This window comes from Watersipora subatra, chromosome 7 (genome assembly GCF_963576615.1).
Source record: "Watersipora subatra chromosome 7, tzWatSuba1.1, whole genome shotgun sequence".
NCBI lineage: Eukaryota > Metazoa > Bryozoa > Gymnolaemata > Cheilostomatida > Watersiporidae > Watersipora > Watersipora subatra.
The window spans coordinates 12,839,531-12,858,407 of NC_088714.1; the positions used below are offsets into that span (position 1 = coordinate 12,839,531).

Genomic DNA, 18,877 nt, shown 5'->3' on the forward strand with positions numbered 1-18,877 from the left:
TTTCGCGAAATTGGATTTCGCGAAATTTCACATCATATATTATATAGTCAACTTTCGCGAAATTGAATTTCGCGAAAGTGACTTTCGCGAAATTGGATTTCGCGAAATTTCACATCATATATATTATATAGTCAACTTTCGCGAAATTCAATTTCGCGAAAATCTGTTTGCTATTTTCGCCTCATTAATTCCTTTGGACACACCCATCATTCTTCAATTCACTATATAAGCATTGCATGATCTGATGGAATATTCTGCCTCATTAACCATCTCTTGATGCCTACTTATATTTGAGAATTTGGGTCGATCGAGCGTTGATACCATAAGGCTTGTATGCTTCAGCTAGAATTCTGTTAGTCGGCTACTCGCGATTAAGTTCGTTGAGTGTCGCTGTTTTCAGGGGCTGTTGTGTGGACAAGCGCCTTGGCATTCGACCTGATTGTTTTCCTAGGTTTACCTATGGAATTCTCCTGTTTGGTTTGGCTTAACCATTCCATAACAGTCTCTCGACCAGTAAATAGATGAAGATGATGAACTAGTAAAGAGGCATACATGGATTAATATGTGGATTATTTTGAGGATAACTCCAACTCAGCGTGAGTATATCAATATATAAAACTTATATCAAAAAAGTAAATAACATTCGGTTGTATTTTTTACCAAGTTTATTTCGATATAAAGTATATATGTATATTCAATTGTAAAATATAGAAAAAAAAAATTTTATGTCAGTTCTTCTAGTAATTTAACAATTTGGGAAGTTCCTTGAATATGTACATTGTCAATACCTTCATTTTCTTCGTTATTAAGACTTTTACTAATTTTTCCATTCCAATCATATCTATCTAGTATAGTTTTTCGAACTACATGATCTCGTGTATCTTTTTCAGAAATTTTTAGCATAACTGTTAGAAAATCTTCTATTGAACATCCTCTGCTCCAAAATATTGCAAAGAGAAGACAGTAATCTCCACATGTTGTTGAAAGAAAACCTTGGAGTAGAACATCATTCCATTTAATTAACTTTATTCCAGAAAGTTTTAAGATTTGAGCGACATCTGGATATGTTGAAGGATCTCGTCCTGTTGAATCGAAATAATTAATTTCGGATTTTGTTCGAATAACTCCTATCCAGTGTTCTCCTGGTTGATAAGAATAGTGTGTGTTAAAAATATATATTCCTTCATTCGATAAAAATTGTTCTATAAATTCATTTCTTGCACAGACAGCAAAAAAATGATTATTAGTCATGTGATCTTGGGAAAGAACATCGAAAATATTTGCTGTATTCATCCTTAGAATATGCTTCCACCACTGAGTCGAACGCTAAAGTCAGAAGCGATTTCCATCATTCCATCTTTTTGTATATATGTATTAAGATAGACATTTTCTGGTGTTGCAACCCGAAAACCGATATCGATTGTTAGTGAAACATGTCTCATTAAATGAAATCCTTCGGATGAGAGATCTCCTGTCAAATCGAAAGCGTATATTGCAAGTCCAGTTTCATATTCACTCAGTCCAATTCCACTTCCTTCAGAAGAAAGATCTTTTCCCATTGCATTTAGAAGTTGTACATATGGTCGAGTATACATTCTATTTACAAAATTTGGAGTATATCGTTTTCCAAAAGGTAGTCCATCAATTTGTAGTTCTACATGACTCACATCGTAATGACCAAATTTGAAAGGATTACGATTGTATGATCCATTTTCTCTATCGTGTGATGAAAGTGAAACAAGTATTAAATTTGGTCTAAGTGTGTTATCAGCAATTTTTATTTGAGTATGGGTTAATCCAGTATTCACATTATAAGATCTGGTGTATACCCGAGAAAGAGGATACTTTGCATTAACACCATTAAGTAGTTTTTCGTTATGTAAAAGCTGAATTGTTTGGTTGATTTTTAATTTTCGAAGATGAAGTACACATTTCGTCAACTTTACTTTTCCCCCTCCTCCAGGAGTAGCTGTTGCTGCCATCAAACAATAACTTGGTTTACTTCGGTCTAGTTCTAATTTACAATTCAATCCTGGAATGAGATATCTTTCCTGTTGAAAAATGCTAAGATGGAGTTGTCCAAAAAACTCAAATGTGTTTGAACCTCTAATAAGATTCTTTCTTGCTGTAGTCGCACTATTATCGAATTCCGCACCATCTTTTGCAAGATTATCATCTTGAAACCATCCTTCTGCTTTTAATTGGTATTGTTTTGCTTCTCTGCTATTATTGAGAAGGGTTTCTATGAACGATCTCATAGGATAATCACTTGAATGTTCAACAACAGATCCATTAATTTTGAATGTTGCTGTTTTGATTAGCGAATGAAAAAACGCATCCCCTGGTACAACATTTACATTAGCAGCAGTATTGTCTAAATTGGAACCATCGTCCTTGACTACTTTTCCTTCGATTTGCAAATATGAATTACTTAAATCGATATAGTGATCTACATCTCCAGGTATTTCAATTTCAATTGGTCCATATTCACTGAGACGTGACGGAGCTAATTCACTATAATATCCGTGCTCCACCGAACTATGTGTGCCTGGAACATCAAATATACCCAAACTTTCGTTTATCGTAAAAGGAGAACCCGATATTTTTAAACCTGTTGAACCAATCTCTCCAGAACTCATCTTTCACTATTGATGTATGTCAATGAAATGAACTAAAAAATATTGAGATAATAATATATAAAGCATTTTCAAATTTTAAAAAATATTTGGAGTGGCTTTTCTCCATCGCTTTGCAGGTTTGCTACGGTTATTTAATTTTCTTTTCCCAGGTTTTCTAACTCTTGGAATTACTACTTCATCTGTTTCTTCTTCTTCTTCTTTTGGTCTCTCTACCATGTTATTAAGATAATTGGATGCAGCATCTAACCCTTTTTTCCCTAATGAGATAGCCGTTTTTTTTTGCTAGAGGCGCAACAGCTTTTGCTAATTTTTTAAATATTCCTGATAGTCGTCCATTTCCCATCACTCTCTTTCCTTTATATGGTGTCAATCCGCCATTTCCTGATTGATTAGACGTGTAATATTGAATGTAAAAGTTTTTTGAGTCTTCTGGAGTATATGGAATTAATATGGAATTCATTGTTTCTTTCTGAAATGAACCGTTAGTATAACCTTCCCTCCATCAAATGGTACTTTTTCTCCATCATCACTTGTTATAAGGGTCTCTATCACATCAGTAGAAATTTTATCCACTTCAACGTAATGCGCTTGACTGAATTCTGTATAAACTCGAGAGAACTTCTTTCCACTTACTGGGACAACTCGTAGCAATCGTACATTTGCATCTCCAACGAGTCTGTTACTTACAATTGATGAATATACGTATAATGATGTAAATCCATAGTTGATATCCGGAGATGTGATGTTTCCGTGTTTTCCCACATTATAAGTTATCTTCGGATCTAATCCTAAGATATTTGCGAAATCTTGTGAAAACGAAACCTGAACACTCGAATCTCTTACATACAACATAGATTTGTTGGATATTTTGTCGTATTCGAATTCTATAGTTGGATGGAGATTGAAGGGTTTTAGAACATCATGAGTTCGTTGAATTACTTCATCTATATCTTCGTATCTTCCATTTCCAATTTTTATGTCGAAACGACGAAATCTCCCATTAAGTTCCGCTTTTGTGATGCTTATTATTCCTTCTACATTTGGCCAATTATTTAAAAACGATATATCTTTTAGAGCAACTTCCCATTGTCCTTCTGTAAAATCTACATATCTGGCTAGTCTAACTGTAAAGTTTGAATTAGTATTTTTAGGAAAGTCACTAAAACTAGCATCAGAAGGAAGAGTTACGAACTCCGACATTTTCAATTCTTTCAATGAAGTTCAATTCCTTATCATCCTCTTTTATTTAACAAAATCTCTTTCATTGACCCAGCTATTGAATGAATCAGGATATCCCATCCATTTAATGAGTATTTCCTTTGTTCTTCCTCGTTTCCGAGATTTGAGAATTTTCTCAATTCGAAAAAATGCGGGTTTTTTTACTTTCTGTAGTTCATCTTCATAAAAAGTTCCATCAACCGGTTCGTTTGCTAAATCACGTAATTTATAGATAATCGGTCTTTCAAAATCAAGCACTTCTGTAATTTGAAAAACTTCAACTGTCCAATTTATTGTGAAACCTCTTTCGAAAACTGTTCTAGCTTTACTAATACGAACGTAATCATCAATATTGAATTTGGGAGTACTGTCAGAACTATATTCTCCATTTTCATAAATCCTATTCCAGATTCTTTCTTGATTTTCATAATTTACATCATTCGGTTTTATTCCTAATGTTGTGTGAATAGTATTGTTATATGCTTTTACCATTTGTGGTAAAACATCAATATATCTACGATCATCCGAATATGTCATGAATCTATACATCTTCACCCGTAATGTTTTGTTGAATCGTTCTATGATGGAAGCTTTAATTGTCTCATTCTCAGATGTAAACCATTTTACTTTATTTTCTTTCAAAACTTTTTTGACATCTCGATTATTAAACTCTTTTCCTTTGTCTGTTTGAAAAACTCTATAATTAGTTCCATCCAATACTTTTTTTAAGGCTTTTGCTACCAATATACCTGATTTGTTAACAAGAGGCTCTACCCATGCTTTTCTTGAAAAAACATCAATCATTGTAAGTAAAAATGTAATTCCATCATTTTCAGCTCGATGAGATCTAACATCCATTAAATCAGCCTGTAATTGTTCACCAACTCCTGCAACAATTGTAGGTCTTCTTCTAAATTTCGTTTTTATTTGTTTGTGTAACGTATAAGCATCTTCACCACTTAACCAATCTCTAACTTCTTGTTCGCTTTCTTTTCTCCGAAGTGCTTCATTCAGTTTTCGTGCTCCACCTAATGAAGATGGTAGATCCGGGGTATAATAGAATTCATTTAGTAAGTCGTCCATTTTCCTCTTGTTCCTACATAAGGTTTTCGTGAAGACGATCTATTCGAATTGGATTTTGATTTATTTGATAAATTCGAGTTCGACTCCTTGATAATTTTTTCAAATAAGTTATATTGTTTCTCAAATGAACTTGGAGAAAAAGGAGAAGATACAATTGAACTATCTTTAACTCGAATCTTTCTTTCAAGAAGATTTCGTAAGTTCTCAGGTTTAATCTCTCCTGTAGATCCTGTTATTTTCCCGGTTAAAGAATCATAATTTCCAGACTTTTTCAATTTTTCCAGAAGATTTTTCGCTTTAGTTCGATCCTGAATCGAACCGAAGTCTTCAACTATTGAAGAAATGGAATAAGATCTAGAAGAATTTGACGATGGTTCTTCTTCGTTTAACTTCGGTGGTAATAATGTGTCTTCTTTTTTGGCGAATCTTTTAAAACTGTAGAGTCTTGAGCCGAATTATCTTCGGGTAATTCAGGTGTATCTTTCTTTAGAGTTTCTTTTGAATTTTGTGGAGCTGAAGGTGTTTGTGACATCATTGAAATCGGATTTCGAATAGTCGGAGACTGTTGAATTGGATAACTCCGAATTGAATTCATTTCATCTAAAAATTTTTGAAGTTCAGCTGCATACAAATTAACTTTGTTATAGTCTGAAATAGTGTTATCGTTATTAATTTGACGCATCCTATCTCTGGTCTTCTTAACCTTACTTACTCTTGGATTTTCTAATGGATTAAAACGAAGTGACGAACTATAGCCATCATTGATAATTTTTGAATCCTGTTGACTTTTAAATTGGTTCCTTTTGTACTCGTCTTCAGAAACCAAAAAAAATTTTTTTGTATACTTAGGAAAGCTCATCTTCCTGCTGAATGATTAATACAAGTTGAGGGATGGCTTTATAATCCGTTTCAATAATCCTTTTCCGTTTTGCAAAATCTTTCGTTTATATTTAAGAGGTTTGTTTTCATCGATAATATTCATCAACTCCTTTTTATGTTGACTCAGAGAATGGTATTGATTTTTCGTTAAAGGTACATTCCCATATATAATATTTTTAACAATTTCAAGTAATGTTCTAATTACTTCTTCTTTCATATGAGGTAAAGCAGAACTTGCAAGTTCATCGGTAAGACTGTTCAGTATTTGCAGAATTACTCTGTTTTTTTTCATTCTCTTAGAAAGTGGAGAATTATCCATGATAACTTAATTATTTTCTTTTTCGTGTTTTAAACAATCCTCCGAGCAATGCTTCAACTAATCCTGGGAGTATAGCACCCGCGATCGGACCTAGTAAAGCCGATAAAAACCCTCCTTTTTGCAAAAGTTGTTTCTTTTCCAAATTCGATGTTCTAGGACTAATCAGTCGAGCGATGTTTTTACTTTGTCGACTCAAAGCTTTATACTGAGCATCAGTTAGTCGTTCTTTTCTTTTAATGAGTAATTTCACACAATCAATAATTGCTAAAATTAAATCCGTTTTAGCATTTTTAATAATCGATTGTTGAGAAGAAATAGAATCTCCAACTAGAGATAATAAAGTTAGTAAATTTCGTTGAATTCTTTTTGTTTCAGCCATATCTATGTGATAATTTTAGTGATGTTATAGTAATCACTCAGAGGAAGATACAGAAGTAGTATGGTGAATATTTAAAGAGAACTTGGAATATATACTTGTTTTATTTAATTATGGAATACAAATCAAAATCGTTTGCTTAATTAGGCTTATAAATAATCATAGGCGTAGAGTCAACAGGAGGGAAATTTCCCATAATTCTCATTGTATCATCGGTTTCTTGTCGGAGGTCCAGTCTCATGAAGGAATATGGTGAAGATGTTGCATCTCGGTAGGATTCCTGAAAATATTTAACTTGTCCAGGAAAAACTTGTTTTCCTAAAAATGCGATTGATGTAGAATCCCTGGGGTTTTTTCCTATAAAAAAATAGTGACTATTCAGCGAAATTGTTCTAAGTTTACCAAAGAATAAGTTTTGTGTAATAGTAAAAATACTAATATTTAGATGGTGACTTTCTCGAGTATACAAATTGTTAGCCATCTTGATATTTGATGATAATTCCTCCATTAGATCATCAATGATCATCCATCTATTTTCTCCATCTTTGGGAAAAGTACTCGGATCTTTCAATCCTTCATGAAATTCCACTCCTTTCATATCCTCAAAAGCTTCCTGCCATATTCCATAGCAATATATAATTTCGATTGGAGGAGGAGTAGATATTAATTGAGATTGTTCAATCAACCGTTTAACGAGTTGAGTTTTTCCTGATCCTGTTGGTCCTGTTATCATAGATGTGAAAGGAGAATGTAACCTCGCATCAATTGATTGTAGTCCGTCTTTCTCCATGTTTTGATAATTACTAACATTTGAAGTTTTCATTTAAACTAATTATAATGATGAGGAGATGTTTCAAAAATCATACTTTCATTATTCACAAGATTTTGAAAAAATACTTCTACATAGTTCACAGTAGCATTCATCTTTTCTCCTGAAATCCGAATAAAAAAATATTCAATCAAAGATGAAGCTACAGTTATTGCAAGTAATATTAAAACCACTCCAAAAAATTGAAGCAAACTTTGTCGAAGCGGTTTTGATGTAGATTTAGTGATGTTATCAAAATGATTATGTAATAATACAGCCTCTTCAACTAATCCATCTGTTTCATCTTTTTTTTCTTCACAAGAATTGTAAACTTTAGAATTATCCTTATGAATAGTTTCCATAATTTTATATTCCTTCTAGTTGAACTTCTCAATGATATAATGTTCATATATATAAAACTCTTAACTTATAAATAGTGAATGGACAGTTAATCGATTCCACGAATAGACACGCCCGAACTCGTCCAACATCGGCGTTCATTCAACCGAAACGACATAACAACGTTCACCCCACCGGTCGCCAACCCGACCCCAACCATTCGACGTTCGATCGCTCAACTCGTCGCCGACGTCGACGAAACCCCAAACCCGTCGCATCGAAACGCGAAACCGTCGCCCCTCTTCACGTCATCCTTCCCGCGATTCCTCTCGAGACCGGCACCGCATCCTTCCCACAATTCCTCTCAAACTTCATAACCTTAGCTCCCAACACTCACACACCTACCCCCCCAAACTTTCCATCAGACAACACCATTCTCTGAGGTTCTCGGGCTAAAATGTACCCAAAATCCAACTTTAAGTGCAAAGGTGTGTAGATCTGCTCTCACTATACTACTGTTATTTACTCTCGGACATTTTCTTCAACGAGAGGCCTGCTCCAAACTAACAATGTCACTAATTAAAAGTAGGTTATGTTAAGTTTTTTAGGTTTGACCCAAAAAAACTAATCTATGGCAACTGGCCGTGCAGTGAGGGGCAACTAATGCGCCTTGTTGATTTAACCATCAAATGGGTTGTTGGAAAACAAGCTGGTAATGAGTTTTGCAATTGTATTGTGATAAAAGCATAAGTACTTTCTTTGGAGGGTGACAGCATCTTATATAAAGATTGGATAGAGCTAAACACATACAATAATTGTAAGCACCGCAATTACTGGCGCTATTAGTGAAGTTGTAGCATAGATGACTATTGGAGAAAAATGCGTAAATAATAAAGAGTCCAAATCATGCAGCTTGCATAGATAGAAATATGTATAGAGATTAATGCAAAGATGTAAAGATTAAATAGGCACTTACTAAAAATACACAGACACACGTGTTCAATAAACGGGTAAACTAAGGTACAATAGCTACTGTTGAAAACTTTTTCAATTGTTACATATATATTTTTTATTATTATGTTATAAGAATTTTCAAGTAATTTGAGAACATGAAAATGTAATATGAAAACTTTTATATTAGATAAGGTCGGCAGTGATTGTGATTGAATCATTTAACCAGTTGGTGCCGCCTGACGTATGATAAATGCTGTTGAAATTGTCATGTTAGCTCAACTAGGTTTTTGCTCCCGTAAGAGTCACTCAACTTATGAGCATAAATGAATCAATCTATTAACGAAAAGAACTTGTCTATTGCTTGGATATTTATAAAGGAGTATTGCCTTTTAAAATATTCAAGCAATCAGTACTTTTAGTAAAAAAGAGTTTTAAATACCATCAGTACTTTTTAGAAATACTATAGATATTATTAAGGATAAGAGTTACTAAAGACAATACCAAAGATTGCAAAGGATTTGCTGTGAACGCTTTACTACATCACTTGGAGCCAACCACTTCGTTTAAGTATAAAGTATATATTTGTAGAAATATATATAACACAGTGAATACTGCTATGAGTGAGGCATTCTCTTAATATGCCTGTCTTTTGGTAGTGTGCTTTATATGCTAGGCTCTTCTCTTCTAGAGGCCGACGGGTTTTATCATTGCTGGCTTGGGGTTAGGGTGGTCATCTGGATGCTGGCTCGGTAGCTGGCCAGTCTTTCCTTGACCGGCTGACAGCTAGCTGGTCATACTCCTGACCGGCTCGATCCTTTCTTGATTCAGCAGAGTGCGGTCGATAGCACCTGGCTCAGTCACTACCGTTCGCCACAAGATATTGTCCTTACAAAGAGTTTAGTTCTTTCCCGTTTTATTCAGAAGTTTGTTTCTCAGATAGTGCTGGACACAACCTTCTCCTTTGGTTTCAGCAGAGTACCTATATTGAGCTGGTTTCAGTTCCCTCTTCTTTGGTTCAACAGGTTGTATATTAGGTATTACCCATAATTCAGTGCAATATGTTAACTTCAGCCGAGTAGTAAACATACTTAGTCAATTAATCGTTGAAAAAAATCAAAAATTGGGAGTTGTGATCTCTTTTCATTCTTGAAGACTTTAATTCATTCTTAATTCTGCAATTCTAGGTTAGAATAAAGTCAATAAACAAAGAGCCGAGTTGTACAGTTACAATAAATTACAATTTAATTAACTAGCAAGCTGAATATTACAACATTGATATCACTTGTTAAAATTTGCACAAATGCGTGCGTAGACACTTTTACATTCTTGCATTTGCAAGAGTAGCTGGTTGAAAACTTGCTATCATTTTCTAACCATGTTAGCATAAAACTATATTGTATTTGACTGTGTTCTGTTGGTATTTGTCTGCTCTTTATGTACAGTAAGACTTTACAATTAAATGGCAACAAGTTAAACCGCTTGCAGTAATTACAGTTGTGAGTGAAAGGTATACTCATTCAGAATAAAGCAGTCTGTATTCAGAATCAATTTGCAAGTGACTAGGCAAAGCAAAGTTCCATTTAATTCAGATGTGGGCCCTGTATGTACTGATTTTATATACTGCTGTCGGTATCATATTAACGATTATATGTATAAAACTTTTAATTGCCTATGATGTATTAGTAGAGAAGACGTTGCTAAGGTCTGCGACTCTGCGCCATGTCTTCTCTGTTTGTACACCCCCTAATGTACATCCTTGAAGGCTACATGAAGCATAGCAGACAAGTAAACAGAAAACAACGTGGGAGCTAGGACATAACCCTGTAGAGTGACACCAGGACATCTTTCTATTCACTTTTCCAGGAGACAATGTATATGTAACACAAAGATAGATAGGATAGCTACCACAACCACTCGCATACACAACCCCTTACTAAATAGTCTTTGGAAATGTTGGAGCCTGTAAAGGATGACTAGCTACTAGTTAATGCCAACTATCCAACTACATGTATCCAAGTACCTCCTATCAGCTTTTTTATTATAATAGCAATAAGCAGTGTCAATACTGAGGTACAGAAATAAAACTGCACTTATATCCAGCTGTAATAAAGCAGCTGAACAGGTTTCTAACATGAAATATCAAATGTGGTTCTTGTAATCAGATTATTTCTAGCTTAAGAAAACACTTAGTTTATTGTTACAATTCTGTTCATTGCCGGAAGTCTAGCTTCATCTTACTTACCTGACAATACTTTCCCTAACCCTTCTCTACACTCGCCAACTTGAGAGGTCAGGCTAAGCTGCATTTCATTAAACCGCAATTTGTTGCGCATCTTTCAAGTTGAATGAGGAATTTAGTTCCTGTAGGTGTTTGCATGCTGTCTTTTCTCAAACACACATCTAGCAATAGTTATGGAGTTTGCTTGTGTCATAGTGAGCACACATTTAAATCCTGGTCATGAAAAAGGTGGATGTAATTTGACATACTATTACTGTTGATAAAACTCAAAAATGATAAATAACTGTGGAGATATCAATCGTGGAATAAAGATATCTACTTTATTATTCACAGAGCTATGAGAATTACTCTTCCTACATTTTAAGAACGAGAGATCTAGTATGTTACAATTTCTTCATTAGATGGTCACATGTTAAGACTCCTCTTATATGCCCTAATTGTTGACCATGCAAGTCAAAAAGGTCATAGACTGTTAGAACTTAAAAATTTCTTTGCAATAAACTTGTCACACGACTCTAGCAATCATGTTTGTAAAAAATACTAATGTCAGGTATAAAGGATTGCAAAATTGCATCTATATGATAAACATTGTTTAACATAAGTATTCTCTTCTATTTCACCATGAGCAGTTGGGAAGTCAGTCTTAGGCATGGAATTCAAAGATTAGCGTGAAGAGCACCAGTAACACCAAAGATGAATAATAAGTACAGATGTAATAATCGGCAGCAGGCTGTGTGCAGAACAAGTTAAAAATTAAAAAAAAACCACGAATAGAGATTAAATTACTTTAGTTAACAGCTCCTTAAATCTGTCAACAGACCAGTCTAGACAAACCGTTATATTCTTCTTCTTATTGAGATGGTCTCTCCAGTCTACAATGAGTTGTCCTCTCGTGTGAGGATTACTATCGCAGTTCACAAAGCAATGGTGGACGGATTCCTTTATAGATATGCTAGTGTCAATCACGCAGGCCATTGTTATAAGGTCTGGCGGACAAAATAGCACATCCCATACATCTTTGTCCATGACGGTGCAGTGAGCCGTGACCTGTCGAAGGAACTTGACAACTCTGGTGTCTCTGCTGAGCCAGTGAGAGTGCCACACCCATTCAGCTCCGTCTAAGGACACTGTCTCCCATGAAAATAGGTAAGTTGGACAGACCACATCTTCTATCACAATAGCTGCTGCCTCAGGATCAGCCGTTGTATTAAATTCTCCAACTACTGTCACATTACCCTTGCTGTGAATGGCACCTCCTTCAACAATATGCCACATTCTTTCAATCAGTGATATATTTTATTGCTGTAACACAATATAGGTAGCAGTAGACTATTCTATGACCAGTATGATGTAACAAACACTTTATAGTCACTAACTAAAAACATTAGAATTCTGGTCAACTGGTCAACAAATCTGGTCAACTGGTTATACCTGTTGTATTTGCCACTGAGAAAGAGAAATCATTTCTTATTTATTACAAAATTAGGACATCCTCTCATGAGCCCTTACATTGTGATAAAAGTAAAGTACTTTCTTTGGAGGCTGACAGCATCTTATATAAAGTTTGGGGAGAGCTAAACACATACAATAATTGTAAGCACTAAAATTACTACAAAATTAGGACATCCACTCATGAGGCCTTACGTTCTCAACAACTCTTGATTAGAAGCAATATCGTGACATATTTTGTTGGACGGCCTCTCAAATAGTTTAAAGTTTCAATGTGAGCCGGTTGAGTTTTCATGATAAATGTAGATCTGATAAAAAATCAATGCTATACTTACAGTGACAGTAAAAACATGCAAGTATTTTCATATACTCGCTCTACTTACCCATTATATTAATTTCTTTGAAGAGCCCTACAATACTTGAATCAAGACGAAATGCTATCGCCAGGTTTGTAAGAGGACCTAAGGCTACAAAGGTTATTTCCCCTGGGTGTTCATGAATAAGTCTGCATATTGCTGTTGCTGCCTTTTCTGATCTTATGACAGCATCAAACGGAGGAGAACCTGTAGTTGCATGCGGGACATCACCTAAACCATCCAAACCATGATATGTAGAACCACTGGACCGTATTTGGTCTATCATAATATCATTCTTAAGTGGTTTCTCACATCCTACATAGACCGGAATATGGCAGCAGTCGATCTCGTGCAGCACTCTCACCGTGTTTTTAGCAGCTTGTGTTACACTGTTATTGCCAAATACGCATGTGATGGCCATGATCTCCACATCATCAGACAAGGCAGCCAATATCAAAGCCTGAGCATCATCCACTCCGGTATCACAGTCTATGATTAGTTTCTTTTTCATGGCTGAAAAGAAAGTTGCAGAAATGTTTTGTATCGAAGAAACATATACTAAATTAAATGTTGGATTGCATTAGTCAAACACTCATAAAAACTTTTTAAATTGACTTTTGCAGCAGCTGTCATTACCAGCAACATTCTGCCTCATGTACCAGATTCACGCAAACGCTCTCCAGCTTACATATGAGCAACTAATGAACACGTCTCGCATACATTGGTTTTTTATTGTAAACAGAAATTTAGTAATTACTATAGCTTTCACCTATCCAAAGAGAAGACAAGCATATATCCGTTAGCTGCGCTTTTGTGTGAATCCGCTTACTTACTTACTTTCCAATTGATCCTAAGCGCCAGTTCAAGGCATATAGGGTATATTAACCTGTATCACCGTGTATTAACTGAGCTCTGAGTAAAGTGAATCAAAATATAGTTGTTTGCATAAAATGAGGGTAATAAAGTGGTAAATACTATATATATGAGTATTTATGTATCATCAGTCCGATTGTCTAAGGCCAAAGATGATATGAGTATTTGTGCATATCAGTGAGTACCATAAACTATTCATATTTACCTTACGATACGAGTTTGATTAATATTTTACAAGAGTATACCTGAAATGTTTAATCAATATAAATTGCAAAATCGTAACAACTTTAAATTCTGGTTCACAATTTATTGCGAGTGAAACGACTTCAGTAGCGTGGCGAGGGGCGGACCTAGTCGCTACTAATTATGCAGAAATGTTTTAATCCTGATCGCTACTGCTTTGCGTACAGTGTAGCGTTATGTCACGAAACGCATTTCCAACAAATGATCCAAAAAGTTCTACAAACGAATCTGGATTTATACTACCCTAAAATAGCTAAGGTCATTTATTAACGCTACAATTTGAACGCCATCTTGAAAAATGCTACATGGTTAGGCCTCCTTTATAGTAACCCAGCAACACTGTACAACATTCGATATCAATAGGCTTGTGGGTGACTTTATCCATCCCCAATCTTAATCAACTTACATATCAAAGTCAAGATAAAGATCTCCATTTTCATTCAACCTATATATCAAAGTCAAACTAGCTAAAGATCTACAGGTTCATAGGCTATAAGTTTTTGTTGTAGATGGCTATTGGCATGGTTTCAACAATAGGCAGACAATTCTATATGGGCTATATATAATTTGCATTTCTTATCAACAGATGTTTCCTCTAGATTCAGGGATATCATTGGCATTGCTCTTCTTACCAGCCCAGTGAACTTCAGCTGTAAAACTTATTGACTATGTAATAAGAGATCACAATAGTTGTTTACATCACCAAGAGCAGAAAACTGGCCAAAACTATTGTATACATTTGACTAAAATCTTGCAACCTACCCTACATTGCTTTGTTCGAAAAGTGGTTAGATTGGCCTCGAGCCTAGATTAGCTTTAGCTATTGTGCAGTAGGTCCCAATACTCAATATATCTTGATTTGTGTTATATTTATGTGTTATTTGTTGAAATAGACCAAAAGCAAACTATAAATCTTAACTACAGCTTGTGTGACCATAAAATTTGTTTGTGATTTACAAAATAACTGATCTATGTATAAAAAAAGAGCCAAATACTTGGATGCTAAAACAATGTGTAATAGCATTATATATAAAAAGTATATAATAAATTAAACAACTAAATGCCTTCGAACTGTACAAATTGTATGCATATATAAAGCAAACTATAAATCCTAATTACATTGTACTTGACTATCAAATTTGTTTGTGATTCAAAAAATAAATGATCTATGCATAAAAAATTAACGAGCCAGATGCTTTGATGATCCTAATATACCATCTAATAGCATTATAATATATATAAATTATATAATAAATTGAACTACTACATGCCTGCAAACTGTATGCATATATAAAGAGAAGTCTTAAAAATAAAACGGCTACTAACCTAAACCGGCTATGGACAATTTATGTCACAGCAACATAGTCATAGACATAACAGTTCACTGTCCTCTAAATAATGTTTTTTTGTAGCAATGTCTGATGTTCACATTATGTAAGTTTAGGTTTCTTAAGGTGGCAAAGTTAAATCAAGGTATGCTTCAGCCACTAAAGCTAGTAGTGAGAAGTGATGGTTATCAATTCCTACAGAAGTGTCAATACAATGTTGCTTTAGTTCAAGTATATCATAGCGTGCCATCTCTTCTTTTACACACTTCAGAATCTTGGGATATTTCAAACATTGATTTGCTGATGTAGCCACTTTCAGATACTTTTCGGTGCAAAGAACAGTTGTTGCAACACCATCTGAAGGAGAAATCAAGCCACCGTTGCTCTTAAGCTGTGCTAACAGAGAATCGAATAAAATGGGCGCTGCCTTTCAAGGAAAGAAAAATAGTCAGTATATGGTACTGACTGAAAGTTATTATTAGTTGCATGCATATATCCCTGCCTGTTTGCTTGTGCTTTGACTAAAAAATAAATGTATTCTTTCAGATAAACACTAGGTGTGTTAGTTTGCCTGATTGGTTTTGTGGAAAGTAAGAGGCTGACGGAGTTCTTTATTGGTGGCAACGATGGGATCAAGAATCTCAGCTCCATAAGTCTGAATTTGGGAACGAGAGTCATCCCTGCCCCTTGATGGGTCGTGTTGTTGGAGCTAGCATCACCATTCTAGTGATTGGCAAATACTCACCTGTGTGACCAGTTAGAGAAGCTTCCCCGATTTCAGCAGGCCGTGTGCTGCTAGAGCTACACTACCCCCAAGTTAACAAGTTTTGCCTGCAGGCAGAATGAACAACCGACGATCGAGAAGCATAGACAGAAGTACAGACCTGTTAGCGGAGGCCCTTTAGAGACTGGTGAGGGTGCCTTAGGCCACCGGTTCCAGACACTTTAGTACTCGAGATCCGGGAATATCGAGTGCTTTATCGGCCGGTTTCAAGAAGTAGCTGATGCCAACACTTGGCCAGAGTCCCAGATTATTGCATTTTCGAGAGGCCTTTAAAAAAGATGTCAAAGACTGAAGACATGCCGGCCACATAGGAGCAGTCTTCAACGCACTCTGAGCGCGTTTAGTCTCTCTCCTAAGCAGGCTCGAGACAAGCTAAGCACCCTTAGGCAAGCCGGGGCAATTTCCTTCAAGAACACGCCTGGCATGAAATGGCTAGTCGAGGTAGCCTACAGTGACCTGCCGGCTGCGTACAGAGCCGACATGGCCAGAGAGTTATTCTGTGGCTAGGAACACCTTTTGGTCGCACCAGCGTCTACATTGACAAAAGGCGTGCACGCCGAGAGCAAGTTCCTCTCATTCTAGGCAGAGGAACGGCCGACGTTCGGACCATAGAGGAGGCTTCTGAGGAGCGAACCACAGTAGTATAGGATAAAATGGTCGGTCAATTGGCCTTGCTCATCCAGCAGCTGACACAGCAGGTGCAGCGACTGCAACAGACACAAGAGTCGATCTAAAGAGAAACAAGAAAGGAAACCTCTACAATGTTGGGGCTGTGAAGCCTTAGGCACGTGCGACGGCACTGCCTGTAGAAGACGCTACATCATGGAAACGGCAAAGGATCACAACAGTAGTGTCAACTACTAGTTGCACTAGGGCCTCCAAACCGTAACCGCTCGACGAAAAAAAAATTTACCAGTTCTGTGTCAAAAGCTCGTTGTAACGGTGGACCCAACCAAGCACCAGCTGAAATAGTCCTACTAAGAGAAATTCCAGCCCGGGAGCACTGGCAGCAGAAGAGAGGACCAAGACGGAAAAGGTCTGTCTCTGCTACATTGGCTGAGCTGGCAACTGGGGAGACTCTGGCCATTGCCCTCTGGAAATACTACCAGGCTTTAGAGGAACTGGAGCCAAAACCCCCAGAAGAGGGACCCGGCATGCCAGTTTTCCCCTTAGATCTAAGCCGGCCACACCAGGCTACGCTACCAAGAGTGTGCCAGAAATTGTCTTGCAAGCGGCAGGATCGACCCGCTGTACACTCACCGGCCAGACTGCACAGGCACACCAGAGCACAGCCTCGGCAGCATCAGGAATGCCTGGCCAGAAACGGCCTGTGTGGCTTAGCTGTGGTAGTGCCAAGCCAGTCCGAACATAGGCACTGAGCTGGCCCCATACCACTAGCTACTTTCTCCCAGGGACAATGGAGAGTGATCTATTCGTTTCTGGTGGACACGGGATGCACTACAAACTTGGGACCAAGCTGTCCTCCTATGGGATTGCATAGCTGCCCGTATCTCTGAAACATAAAGACCGAGGAGGTCTTTATGGTGAGCCACATCAGCAAGGATGCCAGTTTGAGAATGTCGTTTCTAGTAGCCCATCAGTGCACCATGGAGTTCTAGCAGTTTGTGGTTTCTATGAACTGCTGTCCTTTAACCTGCGTGGATAAGCATCGCTGGCTGCTGCTCAGTAAGGTTCAAGTGATGCGCGAAATGGTGGTGCCAACCAAGGTCAAGATGGCTTTGCCATGCCGGGTGACTACCAAGAATTACTATCCATTGGAAGTTATCAAGGACTGCCAAGATGGCCCACCGCTGGCTACAAACTTAAACTGGCCTGGACTGAAAGAAAGCCCAGTAGCGCAGTGCCTTAACCCCATGGACCACCTCCTGCAACTCCGAGCCGGCAGTACGGTAGGTACTTATATACACGAGAGTCTAGGACCACCAGGTGGATGACAAGCCTCTCTGACTCAGAAGCCATATTCCACGTGCAAATACGCCGAGTGAAAGGATACTAGCTCACCTGGAGGGCTTCTACACAGCGGGCAGACACAATTGCACAGAGCCAGGACAAGCCGATGGATATCACGGGGATCTGATGCAGGGCAGACTTCCAGGATAGGACACTATGTTCCACTAAAAGCAGGAACCCGTCCTATATTTCAACCACTGCATCGACTGGGTCGGCAAAAGGAGGCAGAGCGTCAAGTCCAGAAGCTGCTAAACATGAGACTCATTGAGCCAGTCGGTGGCGCTTGGAGCTTTCTAGTGGTAATCGTCCGAGAGAAGGATAGCTAATGGCGTTTCTGCGTCAATTATTGAAGGCTAAATGCTGTCACCGAGCAGAACACTTACCCCCTTCTCCGGATCGATGACAGTCTCAATGCTTTCTCCGGCAGCAAGTACTTTAGCACATTGGACCTGGCCAGCGGCTACTGGCAAGGACAGCAGACACTTCCATAACGTATAACTTTTATAACATAAACTCTAGACAACGTAAAGAACTTCTGTAAAGTTTTTGCTTCATATTACGGAAAGAATTCCATATAATGTAGAGTGTCAAATCGGATGAGTTCTGTAATTCGATTTTAATGTTAATTTATCTCGCTGCAATCGCAAAAGAAAAAATGACGTGCATATAGCGTTATATCTACTACATATACATGTATATACTGTACTATACAACTTCCATGAGATTCTGAGTCGCCGTGATAGATCATCAGATGTGTCGACAAAACATGAGATAGGTAGCTGCACAATTGTTCAACTGTACATGTAAATCTCAAAGTTTGTCGTCTGTGATTCGGTCTGTCCATCTATAGCAGTTAGTATTAGTATCTAGCGGTGAAAAATCCGTATCGCAAACGATTCGCTCTTGAAACCTTCCGGTCACCAAGTATCAATTGAGCTACACGAGATGCATCGAGCTCATAGAGCGATATGAGTCGTTATCTGGGTTAAAATACGCATAGCACACTGCATTACGCAACA

The 18,877-nt window shown here is 37.2% G+C and overlaps 1 protein-coding gene across 1 annotated transcript; it reads right to left on the bottom strand.

The window, feature by feature from the left end:
* Positions 1-11,255: 11,255 nt before the first annotated feature.
* On the bottom strand, positions 11,256-13,876 carry LOC137399857 (inosine-uridine preferring nucleoside hydrolase-like). The gene is made up of 3 exons (XM_068086099.1): positions 13,738-13,876; positions 12,687-13,172; positions 11,256-12,110 (listed from the first exon to the last, which is right to left on the bottom strand). The coding sequence occupies exons 2-3, from the start codon at positions 13,168-13,170 to the stop codon at positions 11,632-11,634; spliced, it is 963 nt and encodes a 320-aa protein (XP_067942200.1). The 5' UTR covers positions 13,171-13,172; positions 13,738-13,876; the 3' UTR covers positions 11,256-11,631.
* Positions 13,877-18,877: the final 5,001 nt, after the last annotated feature.

Bases quoted from the DNA above. Each gene is read 5' to 3' on its own strand.
- LOC137399857 (XM_068086099.1), bottom strand. From the start codon at position 13,170: ATGAAAAAGAAACTAATCATAGACTGTGATACCGGAGTGGATGATGCT. The intron at 12,111-12,686 runs GTAAGTAGAGCG...ATATTGTTGAAG, and splicing joins CAAAGAAATTAATATAATGG to GAGGTGCCATTCACAGCAAG.